This window comes from Lepus europaeus, chromosome 16 (assembly GCF_033115175.1).
Source record: "Lepus europaeus isolate LE1 chromosome 16, mLepTim1.pri, whole genome shotgun sequence".
In the NCBI taxonomy this organism is placed as follows: Eukaryota; Metazoa; Chordata; class Mammalia; order Lagomorpha; family Leporidae; genus Lepus; species Lepus europaeus.
The window spans coordinates 47,483,632-47,500,534 of record NC_084842.1 but is presented as its reverse complement, the minus strand read 5'-3'; the positions used below and the strand labels follow the sequence as shown (position 1 = coordinate 47,500,534).

Here is a 16,903-nt window from a genome sequence, read left to right as displayed (position 1 = left end):
TTGAAGGTTTTTTAAAAATGAAATAACTACTTTGTAGTCTCTGACTCTGATCCCCTCATTAAATGATTTTCAGAACTAAGGAACTTAATGGAATTATAACATCACTAGTAATAGATTTTGGATTATGAGCTTCTTGCTTCCATGTGACAGCTCAGGGAAAGTAATATGAAATGCCCAAGCCTGAGGTGACTATCCTTTTTTGGTAAGAAAACTTAATAAAGAGTTGTGTAATCTTAGGGTGGGAATGTTGGCATTAGTCTAGGAAGAGCTAGTCAAGTTTAGCATTGGGAGAAAACATTAAAAGGTCTATGTTCTAAATAAAACCCTTACTTCATGGCTTTTCTGCTACATGGTTATGCATCCTTTGTTTTAGAAATGTGTGCATGGTGATTCAGAGCTCAGTACCCAATCTAGTGGTCTTTTCATGGTTGAACAACTCAGATAGTAGCTGGCTAATTGAAATCTTCTGTCATTTCTTCCCCTCCGACCTAGCTTGTTTTTCTTCTAAGAGTGGAAGTGTCCCACCTATATGTGGTAACTCATGGTGACAGTGACAGTCAACATTTATTGGGTACCCTTAGGAATTGGTCCTTTTGCCTAGCACTTTTAACTATGTGGTCTTCTGTAGTCTTCTCAGTAGTCCTGCAACATAGGGACTGTTGCCACCCAATTCATGTGTTCAGCTCGCTTAAGTCTTACCTTGGCCTCTTCCCCTTCCTTCTCTAAGTTAAATATCCCAAAAGCTTTTGACCATTCTTCTATTAGAGAGCATTGAGAACTTGCAGCATCTTTTGTCACCCCATAGTCTCCATCTTTAAACATGCTGTCTAAAATTGTGCATTAGGTGATGTAAGACAGTGGTACTGTTAGCTTGCAGTGAATGTTATGTATGTATAGCTATATCTTGGTACAGACTAGGATATAATTCCATTTTAAAGCTTGTTTATTATAGATATTTTCAAAATAGATACAAATGAGAGAATATTATACTAAATCCACAGGTGTTCTGTCAGTTTCATCAAAGAGAAACATGTGTGGCCAGTCTTGTTTTGGTTCCCTGCTTGCATTGAGTTACCTTAAAACATATTCCCATACTCCCCAAGTGGTAGAGAGGAGAACACACAAGTGTTTAAAATACTTCTTACCTATTTTTCATAAATTGTCATTCTAGTAATTGTCCATTGTGGACTATGTGGTGTGAGCCTTTTGAGCTGTTCCCAAAGTAAAGCATTGACTTTTTTTAAAAAATAAGCTTTGGGCTTTTTATTAAGGTTTTTTTTTTTTAATTTACTTGAGAGGGTTACAGAAAGAGGGGAAGACAGAGAGAAAGGTCTTCTTTCCACTGGTTCATTCCCCAAATGTCTGCAGTGGCTGGAACTGGGCCTAACTGAAGCCAAGAGCTTCTTCCAGGTCTCCTATGTAGGTATAGGGGCCCAAGCACTTGGGCCATCTTCCACTGCCTTTCCAGGCCATAGCAGGGAGCTGAATCAGAAGAGAAGCAGCCGAGACTAGAACTGGCATCCATAGGGGATGCCAGCGCCACAAGCAGAGGCTTAGCCTGCTGCGCCAAAGCACCAGCCCCAAAGCATTGATGTTTTTAAAAATAAAACTATTGCCTTTAATATCATTTTCTTGACAAGCAAAATCGCCAATTTCCTTAATGTTGTATTAAACATGAACAATACTCGTTTAATTTAGAGGAAATATATGCCAATATCAGTTCCTAACAACAAAAATAAGGAAGCTAAAGCCCTACAGTTTAATTTAGGACAGGTAATCATGGAAACAAAAGAATATTAAAATTTTATTATGCACACTGAAGGAAAGCATAATAGACAGCAGAGTTCTTTCCCACCATGAAATTATTTACACCTGTTTGTTTAGCTAGAAACACTAGCTTGAGGGGTACTGATACATCCCATTTGTGATAATTTCTTTATGGCCATCAACTGTCTTACATTTGAAGACAAAAATGTAAATGAAAAGTCTTTTTTTTTCCCCTTTGGTGTCTCCATCACTAAGACTTCTAGGTACTTTGGTAGAATCTGGGATGTCCTGGTGTGTGCATTAAAGGGAAGCAGTGTGTATGTGTTCTGAAAATACTTTTAAGTCTATACAGTGGTACTCGGGATGCACAGCTCAGATTTCTCCTGCTGCTACTATGACATCTGATGAACAATTGTTAGGAAAGTTCCACCCCAATTTTGTTTTTTGCTTTTTCCTTCGCTGCTGTGCCTCCTTTTCCACTTTCTTCCTTTGTTGTTCTGCTCCCTTTTGTCTGTCTGTTTTCCGCTGCCTCCGAACTCTGTCTTTTGTTTGTCACACTTCTTCCCCAAAGCGCTGACTTTGATGTGCCCTTGTGCTGACACAAACCAGGGCGAGTCTGAGTGAGCGTGTGCAAGGCAAGCTTGTCTTTGACATCTGTGCGCCTTGCTCCCAGGAGCCCTGTGTCTTATCTAGCACCTCCTTCCACCCCAGTCTCTCCAAGCCTGGAGGCGCTAGTGCTGCTGGCCCTCCCACCCTCTCATTGAGAAAGCCTGGTGTGCAGATGGTCTGTCTCTTCCCAGTCAAGATTGGCATTTCCCAAAATGTATTTTTGACAGGATAGCACAGAATATGGGTGAGTCGTCTGTTTTTTTAATATTTATTTATTTATTTGAAAGTCATCAGAGTTACAGAGAAGGAGAGGCAGAGAGAGAGGTCTTCCATCTGCTGGTTCACTCCCCAAATAGTCACAATGGCTGGAGCTGTGCTGATCTGAAGCCAGGAGCTTCTTTTGGGTCTCCCACGTGGGTGCAGAGGCCCAAGGACTTGGGCCATCTTCTGCTGCTTTCCCAGGCCACAGCAGAGAGCTGGATGGGAAGTTGAGCAGCCGAGATTGAAACTGGTGCCCATATGGGATGCTGGCACTGCAGGCAGCGGCTTTACCCGCTACACCACGGTGCCGGCCCCCATTAATGAGTGCATGGTCACCAGGTAAATTTGGGAAATTCTAGGTAGACTCGATTGAGTGGATTTCTTTTCTCAAAGATTTTGCATATCATCTTTGGGGCTGTTGCCAGTCAGCCAGGCTCTTGCTATGACCCCTGTGGTCTAGTGTGCCAGCTCCAGACATGACCCCTGCTGTAGAATTCCCAGGTAGCCTGTAGGCGCCTTTTGACCCCTAAATATGCACTGCTTTACAGTTTAATTGTCCATGTAAAGTTTTATCCCCTAATGAGTTTGTAAGGTTCTCAAGGAAAAGGAAGTCTTAGTGTTTATAAGGGTATTTTTTTTTTTTTAAGATTTACATATCTTAAAGGCAGTGAGAGACAGATCGAGATCTTTTATCTGCTGTTCTTTCCCCAAATGGCCTCAACAGCCAGGACTGGACCAGACCAAAGGCAGGAGCTTCCTCTGGATCTCCCACTTGGGTGGTGGGGCCCAAGCACCTGGGCCGTCTTCTGCTGCTTTCCCAGGCACATTAGCAGGGAGCTGGATCAGAAGTGGAGCAGGCAGGACGTGAGCAGGTGACCATACAGGATGCTGGCGTCACAGATGGCAGCTTAACCCACTGTAGCACAGCACCAGCCCCTCAATAATGCTTTTGAGTAAACAGAACTCAACATGACTGTTTTCTAGTTTGGGTACTCTGTCTACCAGGCCAGATTTTCTCTCATTTCCATCTTTACGTTCCCATTAAAAATGCACACTTGGGCTGCTATAATCCAAAAGTTGTACTTTCGAAATTTATATTTATTAAATAAAAGTTAAAAAAAATACACACTTGGGGCCAGCATTATGGCTTAATGGGTTAAGCTGCTGCCTGCATGGTGGCGTTCCGTATGGGTGCTGGTTTGAATCCTGGCTGCTCGACTCCAGTCCCGCTTCCTGCTAATGCACCTCGGAAAGCAGCAGACAATGGACCAAGTCCCTGGGCCCTGCACCCATGGGGAGACCTGGATGAAGCTCCTGGCTTTAACCTGGCCCACCCCCAGCCGTTGCGGCCATTTGGGGAGTGAACCAGCAGATGAAAGACCTTTTTTTCTCTCTCTCTCTCTCTCTCTCTCTCTCTCTCTCTGTAACTGTGCATTTCAAATAAATAAAATAAATCGTTAAAAAACAAAAACCAAATATACACTTAAGTGATATCAAAACCTTGAGGTTGGTCAGGGTTTGGCAGACTGCTCATGGATGGAACCTGGCCTGCCACTCGTGTTTGTGTTTGTGTTGGAGCACAGCGGAGCTCATTTGATTTTTGTGTTCTGTTTGGTTCAGCTAGCAGAGCTGAGTAGTTGTGACATGGACATGTGGCCCACCAAGACTGAAATACCTACCACCTGACATTTCATAGAGCAAGTTGGTCAACCCCGATACCAGAAGCAAGATTTCATGACATCTCTACATAACTGTATTTTATCATATAATGTTTTTTATGAGCTCGTTCCTAGGTGTTGCAAGCATTTGTTAATTTTGAGATGATTAAAAACTTAAATTTTTGGCAGGAAATGTAATAACAAATGGACAGTTTTCCACCATTGTTCCTGTTTTTCATTTACCCAAAAATTTTATGGTATTTTACTGTTATATAATCTCAAGCAACAGAAAAATGTATAGGAAGGTAGAATAAAACAGCAGTTTGCTAATTGTGATAATTTTGAAAGAATATATAGTTGGATTCCTTATTTTATGTATTTTTTTTTTTTTAAATAGAGGTTGATAAGTTGTACTTCTTTATTTGAGCGAGAGGGAGAGACATTGAGAAAGGTCTTCCATTTGCTGGTTCACTCCCCAAATGGCTGCAGTGGCCCGAGATGGGCCTATCTGAAGCCAGGAGCTTCTTCCAGGTCTTCCATGTGGGTGCTAGGGCCCAAGTGCTTGGGCCATCTTCTGTTTTCCCAGGCCATAGCAGAACGCTAGATCAGGAAGAGGAGCTTCCGGGATTAGAACTGGCACTCAAACGGGATGCAGGCATTGCAGGCGGAGGATTAACCTGCACCACAGCACTGGCCCCATGTACATGGTTGTTTATCAACAATAATCACTTGTTGGCATTGTGTGCTGAAACTCTGTCGAGTGTTAAACTCTCCCAGACTTCTGAAAGAACCTTGTAGTTCTTTTTGTTAGAAGAGATAGTTAAGCATCAGTGATCATATAAATTAGGGTGGTGTGCCTAGAAATAGCAAAATTTTGGGGCAGGCATTTGGCCTTTGGGTTAGGGTACTGGTTAAGATGCTCACATCCCATATTGAAATACCTGGCTTCCACAGCCACCTTGGTTCCTAGCTCTAGCTTCCTGCCAGTGCAGGCTCTGGAGGCAGGGGGGATTGTTCAAGTAACTGAGTTTCTGTCACCCAAGTGGAGGACCTGGGTTGAGTTTCAGCACTCAGTTATGGGCATTTGGAAAGTGCACCAGCAGATGAACCATCTTTCTGTCTTCTATCTGTCTCACCTTCTCAAGTAAATGCATAAACAAAAAGATAAGACTTTATAAAATGGAAAGAAATAGCAAAATTATGATGCTTTATTTTAATTATGCTGCAGGCTGAACCGTGTGGCCCTAGTTAAAAGACTTAGTTTGGTGCTGCCCCCAGAATAAAAGGTCCTAGGTGCTTGTGACTTCTCACTGCTTGCTGTTTATCCATTGTCGTAGATGACCTTACCCTGCCACAGTTCCACTTAATCATAGGGCAGCCAGTTGTGTAATGGATGTGTATCCTCTTAAGTGCATACTTCCCTATATTATATGGCTCAGAACTAGACAGGCACACACAAAGGCTCATGTTATGCAAATAGTGCTTGATTGTTAAATTAATAACAGGAGTCACTGTGCACTAACTTCCCATGCAGGACCTCTGTCCTCAAAGAGTTGTGTTTTGAGAGTTAATAATAAAACTTGTTCTCAAATATTTATTTTGTTTTAGTGTATTTAAGTGGTGGATAGTCTTAAGTCTCATAAGTTTTAGTTATACCTAAGTGTCCAACTCCATTGCTTGTTTTCTTAGGTGTTTCCTTAATTAATGATAAAACTTGTTCTCAAGGACTTAACTTTCTTTTAATGTGTTAAGTGGAGGATATTCTTATGTCTTACAGTTATGTCTAAATGCTCGCAAAAGATGTATCTTTCTTTGTGCTTATTCAAAGTTAATTAAGTTTCTAAAAAAAAAAAAGTAAAATTAACTTTGAGATGCAATGACTTTGAATAGCCCTTGTCTCGACTGTTGAGGAACAGTGTTTTTTTCTTTTTTTGTGCAGATTGTTGAATTCTTTACTTAGTATGGAGTTGGTCTTCTGTGTATAAAGTTAATTGAAAATGGATCTTAAGGGAGAATGGGAATGGGAGAGGGGGGAGGAGGAGGAGGGATGAAGTGTGGGAGGGACGGTGGGTATGGTGGGAAGAATCGCTGTGTTCCTAAGTTGTACTTACGAAATGCATGAAGTTTGTAGTCCTTAAAGAAAAACAGTGCCTTAAAAAAAAAAAAAAAGAAAACAGTGCTTGAGTGCTTATGCAGGGTTTTATCTACTTATTTAAAATTTTGCACTGATAACATGAAAATTATATGTATATATGTATATTTATATTTTAAAACGATTTTTTAGAATACATTCATGGCACGGCAGCTTTGAGTGCTCATGATGTGCCTGCCCTCTGCTAGATGCTGGGAACTCAGCAGTTGGCATTCATTCCCACACAGCTTACGGGCTGATGTGGGAGGAACGATCATGTACACAGATGGGAAGCCAGTCTGAGGGCAAGTCTGCTCCAGGTAAGAGGAACAGGTGTAAAATACCTGAAGCTGACGCGAGAAGAGAGCGTTCTTGGCACTCGCAGGGCCCTGAAACGTATTCCATGTAATGTGGTGCAGAGTCTGAAAGCAGGAGTGAGCAAGAACGAAGGAGAGGGAATGGGCCAGGACGAAGGGCCCTGGATCTGTAGTGAGGGACTTTGGTCCTTGTCCTCGCCTGGGAGTCACTGAAGAGGTCAAGCAGGAGAGTGCTGTGACTGCTTGGCTCCTGAGAAGGGCTTGGGTTGAGTAAGATGCGCTCATGGGCTTATTCATGCAGAATAATACAAGAGAATGTATGAGTTCTAGTTGTTAGAAATGTTTAAGAAGGGAAATCCAGAACTCAGTAGAATACGTCGTTGCTATTTGTAACGAACTTTTTAAAAAAAATAAAAAATTTACTTAGTAAAATGACTATAATTTGGAAAGAGAAATGCACTGATATGTAATGTCATATCTGAAGATAGAATATTTGAATTAGAATTATACTGAATTATTAATTTGCTATTATGAGATCGTTTATATAGAATTTGTATTTCTTTGATACATTTGCAGGAGCGACAGAAACAGCTTGAGAGTCTTGGAATATCTCTGCAGTCTTCAGGAATCAAAGTTGGGGATGATAAATGTTTCCTAGTTAACTTGAATGCGGACCCTGCTCTGAATGAACTTCTGGTCTACTATCTAAAGGTGAGTTCCTGTGCTTTGTTCTATTTTGTGGCAGGAAGCTAGCAACAATCGTTCTTGGTCCTTTTTTTAAAACTGGGGAACCATGATTATTCAGATTAGCAAATTGTTTTTAGAACAACCCTGGGTTTTTGGGATCAATTTCCCTTTTTAGTCTTTGATGTTCAACGACATCAATATAAAAATGATATTTTGGGCCGGCGCCGCGGCTCACTAGGCTAATCCTCCGCCTTGCGGCGCCGGCACACCGGGTTCTAGTGCCGGTCGGGGCACCGATCCTGTCCCAGTTGCCCCTCTTCCAGGCCAGCTCTCTGCTGTGGCCAGGGAGTGCTGTGGAGGATGGCCCAAGTGCTTGGGCCCTGCACCCCATGGGAGACCAGGAGAAGCACCTGGCTCCTGCCATCGGATCAGCGCGGTGCACCAGCCGCAGCGCGCCTACCGCGGCGGCCATTGGAGGGTGAACCAACGGCAAAGGAAGACCTTTCTCTCTGTCTCTCTCTCACTGTCCACTCTGCCTGTAAAAAAAAAAAAATATATATATATATATATATATATATATATTGATCATTATTTCTAAAAAGTTAAATGACTAATCTGCAAATGTTAAATGTGACTTATGCCAGGAAATTAAGGAGGTAAGTTTAAAACTTAAGGGATGACTTTTAAGACTAAATGATTGGCTTGGTTAGTAGACTCAAGATTTTGTTGTTTGTGTGTAGCCTGTTTGTCCATGAGTAATTCGTTAAGAGGAAATCCTTAAAGTTTTTAGTACTACTTGGTGTGAAGTTTATGTTTTCAGTAACTCTTAGGAAAATAAATTTGGATTATCAACTTAGAACAAAGGGAAGAGTAGAGACTGAGAGGGTCAGAGTATGGAACAACAACAAAAAAAAGACAAATATTTGCACTGAAATCTGGAACTCATGAGATATAACGGGCAGATAGGAGACTGCTTTAAAATCAGCGTGAACCTGAAGCACCCCTGCTGTTCTGAGGCGCATGCCAACACCACCTTGGTCAAGGCCAGGGCGTAAACTGTGGTGGCCTGGAGAGCTCAGCATGGTGTTATACATGTTAAGACGCAGTCTTTCAGCCCCTCATGTAGATTTCACTAACCTACCAGAAAAATAAAGCTGTAGTGAGCTGATTAAGTTGGAAACAGTTTTAACATGAATGTAATGCTTTAATTTCTAGAAAGACTAAAGAATTCTGACAGTATAGTTTCCCAGTTTTTATCAGAGATATCCTGGGATAATTGCTTTGTATTATTTTGATAAGACCCTTTGGTTAGGAATCTTACACCATGTTTTGTTCCCTTCCGAGTTGCACTGAGTCTGTACACATCTCGGGTATCGTGGTTTAGTGGAGTCGTGCTGTAGTAGGAGGGAGGTATTCTGTGTTTCCAGTCCGTGGCAAAGTCTTTGCCCTCTCTAGGCTGCAGATTCTTCCTTTGTAAATGGGTAGAAGTTACTTCTGCCCACCTTGCAAGGTTCCTGTAGAGTTGGATACATAGGGGCTCTTTATTTTTATTTTTATTTTTTTACTTTTTTTTATTTAGTAAATGTAAATTTACAAAGTGCAACTTTTGTATTGTTGTGGCTTTTTCCCCCATAACCTCCCTCCCACCCACAGCCATCCCATATCCCACTCCCTCTCCCATCCCACTCTTCATCAAGATTCATTTTCAATTATCTTTATATACAGAAGATCAACTTAGTATATACTAAGTAGCAGAGATTTCAACAGACTGCACCCACACAACCGCCCAAGATATAGAGTACTGGTCCACTAGTAGTTTTACCGTTAATCCTCATAGTAAAACACATTAGGGACAGAGATCCTACGTCACTGTGCACTTGCTCCCCACTCCTGTTGTTGATTTAACAATTGACACTCTTATTTATGACATCAGTAATCACCCGAGGCTCTAGCTGTGAGCTGTCAAGGCTATGGAAGCCCCTAGAGTTCACAAACTCTGAACTTAGTCAAGGCCATATCACAGTGGAGGTTCCTTCCTCCCTTCAGAGAAAGGTGCCTCCTTCTTTGATGGCCCATTCTTTCTGCTGGGATCTTGTTTACAGAGATCTTTCATTCGGGTCATTTTTGCCACAGTGTCTTGGCTTTCATAGGGGCTCTTTATACACAGAAACATTATACAAAATCAAAATATTCCATGTTCCACTTTCTCATGCAGGAGTATAAAGCCTTTTTTCTGCCAAGGGCAAAATTTGGATTTTTATAATATCATTTGCAAGCCATACAAAATTATCAACTTAAAAATAAGCCTGCTACAGATTTGTTAATTTTGAGTCCCGCCTGTAGTTACCCTAGCAGTTCCAGATCGGATGATTTCATGGGCCTTATTTGGCCCAAGGGGCAGATGTTCCCCACTCCCACATGTGGGACTTTATATGCATACTATGCTTATCTATTAAAAATGATGCATCATGACATCACTTTGTACTTGCAAACGAATGGTGGTAGCAGGTTGAGCTAGAACCACAGCATGCTTTGGAAGAGGTGCACTCTGAGATCAGGACTCAAATGCTCTGCCCTTTTAATTTCTCAGAACTAGGAATTCTTTGTGATATGATGAGGTTCAAATTGGAACGCCCCCCCCCCCCCCCCCCAGGAAGAACCCTGGTTCAGATCTGTTCCATAACTGAAAAGTCAAACAAAGAGACTGTTCACAGAATTTTGGAGAGCAGTCAAAATATTTCTGGTCCTCTTGTGTGGAGGTGTTTGGGTTCTGTTTTAGACTGTGTGGTCAAGCCTGTTTGGGTGAAGTTTGAGGCCGTGCTGTTTCTTGGGTGCCCGGGCTAACCCCATGTCAAGAATATCTATATGCATGACAAAGCACATTCAGAAGGGCAGTTTCAGTCCAAGAACAGTTTTTTCTTCAGTAAAGAGATACCATGATGTGGGGCGGAGGAATCTGGAGGCCTCGCCTTTTTAAAATATCATTGCCTTCGCATTCTCGAGTCAGTGTAGGAGCTGGGCAGATGACTTCACGTCTCTGGTTGCTTTCAGCCACCCATCTGTAAAGGAAGGCGCTGGATTAAAACTCCTCTAAAGTTCTTTCTGATTCCAAGTTGTGTGGTTTTCTCACACTTTAGAGCAGAATTCTCCATTTATTCTAGTTTACGTGATACTAGCTTTCGTTAGAGTCATTAATGAGACTGATTTGCTATCATTGGGTAGCTTTACGAAGGTCTTTGAATGTTCATGGAAATGACGCTCTCCCTTCCATTTTCTGTGAGCTTTCCAAAGTGCCCTAATATCTGATTGCGATTTTCTTGTACTTTCACAGCATTTAGGGACTCCCTAGATAGTCTTCTATAGCACCTCTGGTGCCTGTGTTGTTCCTCATTGGCATTTTCATTGCTGTGCTTATAGTGCAATAAGAAGAGTTTATAAAGCTAATTGACTAACTTAAACATCAGATAGCAAGGCTTAGGCAGAGGCGAGCTTTTAGAACTTATTTCAGATTCTAGTGCATCATCAATCCCATTAGGTTAAATTATAACCTGAAGTGAGATTTCCACTGTCATGTATACCGTGATCTTTTTGGTTAGGACTTTGTCTCTTGTGTGCTCAGTGTCCAGCTCATAATGGTTATGACTATGGTATTTTTTGGAAAAAATGAAATTGTCCTTTGACAACTAGGATTAGACCTTTGCATATTTGAGTTAGTGTCTTCTGTCTCTGATAATTTATAATTTATTCCACTGAGAGATACTTAGCATACACTCTGTATTGCATGTTATGCTGATTGTTGTAAAAGATCAAAGTCCTATATAAGTTGCTATCTATACAAAGTGGAGAAACTTCTTGTGAACTAGTAAATCATAATACTGTATGGGTCTTAAGTGTAACCAGGGTTCAGAGAATGGAGAATTCGGTGTATAGTGGTAGAAGTAGGTATTGAAAGATGACTTCGTATAGAGGTGAAGGAAGAGAGCATTTCTGGCCAGGAGAAGCTGAATCAGGGCAGGGATGTGTGCATGAACTGCTGCACAGGCTGGGAGTGTGGTGGAGTTGCTTCCACACTCTCTGAGACTCCAGCGTAGGGTTGAGTCTGGGCTTTTCCACCTCTGTCCCCAAAGGATAGAAAGGATTCCCAAGCAAAGTATGCCTGGGGGCTGCAGTTCTCATGGGAGGCGGAAAGGGATGCTGCACAGAACTGGCCCAAGGCAAACGCTTGGGGATTTTTCATCTTCTTTAGGTGATCTTGGGCCCTTCTCTCTCTAGACTCTTGTTTCCCTCCTGGGCTTCCTCTCCACCTTGCTGTTGGTGATAGGGAAGACAGAGGAGAAAGATAGGGGTAAGGGGAGGGTGGAGGCAGGCATAGAGTAGAATTTTTAGGCATACTTAGCTTCACAAATACGTTACCTCCCATTTACACCCAGTCCAGTTGTTCTCTGGGTTAAGAAACTATAGGATTGGCCAGGAATTCGAGCTAACAGTGAGGAGTAGGTATGTGCCTTGAATGTCCTGGATTGTATGCACACCCTGAGGATCTAACAGGTTAGTACAAGGCAGTTCTGCATGCCAGCTCCTTGTTACCTTGCAAATACCACTGCAGTGTGATCCAGAGAAGAAACCCCAGGACAGAGAAGTGGAAAATACTACTGAAGAAGAGGCCTTTTCGTGAGTTTGGAATTCCAGAAGGGGTGGGAATATGTGACGTGCTGAATGTGTTGAGAAGGGCAGTCTGTGAAGAACTGGAGAGAATTGTCTCCTGTTGGGTCTGAGGAAAGGCCAAGGGAGGCGACTGCTCATTTATCTTTCAATTTTTGTTTAATGCCTAAGAGCCAGGCCTGTGTTCAGTGCTTGGAATACAGTGGGGAGTGAGGCTGTCCTGTGCTCGCAGAGTTTTCCATGCTAGCTGTGGAGGTGGATGTAAACCCATGAGCAGCCAGGGTCCTGGAAGGAATTAAAATTGGGCGGTGTGACAGAGAATGGGTGGCTGTTGCCAGCTGTGAGTTCAGGAAACACCTCCCTGAGGATGTGATGTTAAAAGCTGAGGCAGAAATGGTAGAAAATAACCACTGTTGAGCTCAAGGGAAGAACATTTCAGACAGGGGAAACAGCCAGTACCAGTTGGTGGATGGAGATCAGCTCGGTGCACCGAAAGAACCGAGAAAAGCCCATATGCTTGGCTCACACACCCAGGGTGCAGAGGGTTAGGAGCAAAGGATAAGAAAAGCAGGCATTCTGTGCACCTGCTTGAGAATTTGGACTTTAGTAGAAATTCAGAGAGAAGCCAACAAAAGTTTTCAAAGAGGGGAATCACACAATTAACTGCTGTGGTGGGAGTGTTGGGAGTGGTATAGGAGTGGAGACATAGTTGGGAGGTTCCTGCATTCACCTGGGCAAGAGATCCTGGAGGCAGGGAAAAATGAGCTGATTAGTCAATGTGTTTTGGAGGTAGAATCTAAGGATTCCTTGACTGACATGGGGTAGGCTGATCAGGGAATGAGAAAAGATTGAGGATAATGTCTAAACATGGTAGTCCACTAGCTGGGTGGTGGTAATGCCATTATTATTGGAGAAGGGAGTAGATTGATTGGAGAGATGAGAGTGAGAGTTGTGCTTTGGTCCTGATTCACTTAAATATGTCTTTGGACATCAAATAGGCAAAGAATAATGGTGCCTTGAACTAGGAGAATGGTCATGGAGATGGGGAAGAACAGAACTGAAGTCTAATTTTTGGTTGTCGACATGGGCTTAGTTTAAGTGTAGACAGTATTTAAAGCCAAGGAGTGGATGATGTCACATAAATCAGGTGGCAGACTGCTTCCCATGCACCAAATCCAGATACTTCCTGTTGTGTATCACCCGGGAGCTGAGAATTGTCTTTACATTTTTAAATGATTGAAGAATGACCTGTGAAAGTATATGAAATTCATATTTTAGTGTTTATAAATAAAATTGCCATACTTAGTCATTTACTTGCTATTTGTTTGTTTTTGCCTTTTAAGGACAGAGTTGAATAGTTGTGTGTGAGTTGCTAAAAGTAAAGCATTCCAAACTTACCCCTGATCTGGGTGTGTGTAGAAAGAGAATGGGGCATAGAAACTCATCTCAGGACCTTCCAACATTTAACCACATATGGGCAGAGGTTGAAGTTTGAGGGAACTTAACGGTTATGTCAGTTTTCTCCATCAAGGATGAATGAGTTAACTTTCAAAAAGTAGGACTTAGAGAGCTGAGTAGTTGGATCTTAAGAACACATCTATTGCATCATTTATGAGATGAGGGAGACCATAATATTCATAAAATAATTTGTCTTTCAAACTCTTGTGTTAGCTTTTATATTTATAGTTGACAAATTTTGATTGAGAACAGGTAAGTGTTGTACAAGTTAACTATAGCTGGAAGATCAGTGTTGTTGGTAGACCAGTGGCAGATGGCTCCTCTAAGCATGCATTGGAGTACTGTAAAATATGTGAAATCAAAGTTGTGGTAGAAGATGATGAATTATAGTATAGACACAAATATAAAATTACAATAATTTTAAAGATTTATTTATTTGAAAGAGTGATATCAAGAAAGGGAGAGAGAGAGAGAAAGAAGAGAGAGAGATCAATCTTCTATCAACTGGTTTACTTCCTAAATGGCTGCAATGGCAGGGGCTGGGCCAGGCTGAAGACAGGAGCCTGGAACTCCATTTGGGTCTCCCAAGTGGATGGCAGGGGCTCATGTAATTAGGCCATCATCCCAAAGCTCATTAACAGGGAACTGGATAGGAAGTAGAGCAGCTAGGACTTGAATCAGTTGTTCCATATGGGATACTGGCATCACAAACAATAGCTTAACTCATTGTGCCACAATGCTGACTTCTAGTTTATGTTTAAAGGATGTAATTCAACTTTGTATGTTATTCCTTATAAGAAAATATAAATGAGTTGAATTTCAGACAAAGCCAGGAGTTCCTCCTACCATTATATTTGCTTTAACATTTTTTAGCTGAGATAATAGGTTGATGTAAGAGGACTCAGTAGATGACTGCAGTTTGGGTACGTGTAAGAATGCAGTATTGATGAGTGAATTTGATTCTTTCTTAGGAACACACATTGATAGGGTCGGCAAATTCCCAAGATATCCAACTGTGTGGAATGGGCATTCTTCCCGAACATTGTATTATAGACATTACACCAGAAGGCCAGGTTATGCTGACTCCTCAAAAGAACACCAGGTAATGTATTGAATTAGTGTTAATGTCAAAATAATCTTTGCAATTTGTTTATTTGATTTATTTGAAAGGCAGAGAGACAGAGAGAGATCTTCCATCCACTGGTTCTCTCCCCAAAATGCCTACAATAGGCAAGGATAGGCTAGGCTGAAGCCAAAGATTGGAAATTCAGTCTATTTTTCCAAAGTATGCCTTAGCAGGAAGCTGGAATTGGGAGCAGAACATGGATTCAAACCAGGCACTGTGATACGGGATGCCTGTGTTCCAAGTAACATCTTGACTTCTATGCCAAATACTTGACTCTGTTGCCATAACTTTTAATGGGAAGAAACTATTCTAGTAGTGGGTGGTCTAAGGGAGGTTTTGCCTTCATTTGCTTTTATTTTTAAGTTCATTTAAGATATCCAGTTGATTAACAGTCCCTTTATGTTTAGCATTTTAGCATCTCCCATGCATATCCCTCCCTTCTGTATTATCTAACATGACCTTATTTAGGCCTGCATCAAGTCTTTTTTTTTAAGATTTATTTATTTATTTGAAAGAGTTAAACAGAGAGAGAAGGCCAGGCCACAGCAGAGAGCTGGATTGGAAGTGGAGCAGCTGGGACACGAACCGTTGTCCATATGGGATACTAGTACTATAGGCGGCGGCTTTACCCACTATGCCATAGCACTGGCCCCTGCAGCAAGTCTTGATTAGAATTCCTGTCAATGGACCAGCCTTGTGGTGTAGTAGGTTAATCCTCCGCCTGTGGCACCTACATCCCATATGGGTGCTGTTTCTAGTCCAGGCTGCTCCGCTTCTGATCCAGCTCTCTGCTGTGGCTGGGAAAGCAGTGGAAGATGGCCCAAGTGCTTCGGCTCCTGCACCTGTGTAGGAGACAAAGAATCTCCTGGCTCCTGGCTGTGGATCGGCTTAGCTTCAGCCATTGTGGCCATTGTAAATCAGATGGTAGACCTTTCTCTCTGTTTCTCCCTCTCACTGTCTGTAACTCTACCTCTCAAATAAATAAAATCTTAAAAAAAAAAAGAAAAAGACGTTCAAAACTGTAAGCTTCCTCCAGGTTCTGCTCACTGTACTGCTAGAAGGCTTTCTTTTGCGTTTGGTAGAAAACCCCTTATTCTGCTGCTGTTCCTCTGTGTCTGCCATTCCTGTGGCCTGCTAACTCCTCTTTGACCTTCCAAGTTAGACTCCGTCCTTATCTGCTTTGGAGAGTTCCTTGTTTAGTGTACACTGAATGCCCTTCCCTGTGGCCTTTACGCTTCCTGCTGTGTCAACGCCTATTTTGTGTTCTTCTGAGCTATTGACCTTTATTACGCATTGCACTGTAAGCCCCTTGAGGATAAGGGCCTTTCTTGTTTGATTCTCTGTCCCTTGCATAAGACTAAGTGTTTTATAAATTAGATGTTTGTCAGTATGTTTCCTTCATCTATGAAATTGTTAACACTGTGTTATAGAACAGGACATACATGTCTGTAACTGTTATAGATAATGGTTAACTGAATTATTTTGGTCCTCCAAATGTCGACTGTTTCATTCTGTGATACAAAAAGCAAATTGTTAAAACCATCACTGGTTTCATCTATCAAGTTTTTTTCTACGTGGGGAAGCCATCAGGTACCTGGTGAAGGATATAGTCAGGAACCAAAAAGGGCAGCAGATGTCCTGACCCTCACATCAAGGTCTTGCTGCTCTTCTGTTGGGTGTGAATAATTGCACCTAGCGCCAGCCTCAGGCGGAGTTATTCTGAGACTGTGATAAAAGGAGACAGAGCAGGCCACAGCATGTCATCCTCTAAGCACAGAGGGAGACAGTCCCTGTGCCACCCATACAATATCAGTATTCCCTTTTTTGGCCAACACTATGTACTGCTGTTTGACCAATGACAACAGTATCCTTGTTCTGGCATCCCCTCCCTTATAGATAAGGTGTTTTGAAATACTCAATCCTAGGATGACTTCCATTTTCTGATCATGTTCAGTGTATACGGAGCTCCTGCTTCCTTAAACCCTCTCTGAAGTTGTCCAACAAAGCCCACGTCTTTCTTACTCAGCCTCTCTCATTGAGATGCCCTCAGACTCCGCGTGTTGTATCTTCTTCAGCTTGTTCAACCACAGGTGTATTCCTGGTGGTGTTTGGTGGAGGATATTGACACAGGTTTTCAAAATTCTTATTTTCATTGTAAAGGCTGGAATCTGTCACTGATAACAAACACTGCCAGTTGTTTTCCTCGAAGTGACAGATTTCACTTTGT

At 42.1% G+C, this 16,903-nt stretch overlaps 1 protein-coding gene across 1 annotated transcript in view; it reads left to right on the top strand.

Moving 5' to 3' along the window:
• Positions 1–16,903, top strand: part of KIF13B (kinesin family member 13B) — a 212,894-nt gene that overhangs the window by 113,539 nt on the left and 82,452 nt on the right. The window contains exons 13-14 of the mRNA XM_062212673.1: positions 7,320–7,454; positions 14,522–14,652. Coding sequence (XP_062068657.1) covers positions 7,320–7,454; positions 14,522–14,652 — 266 coding nt within the window. The remainder of the gene's footprint in view (positions 1–7,319; positions 7,455–14,521; positions 14,653–16,903) is intronic.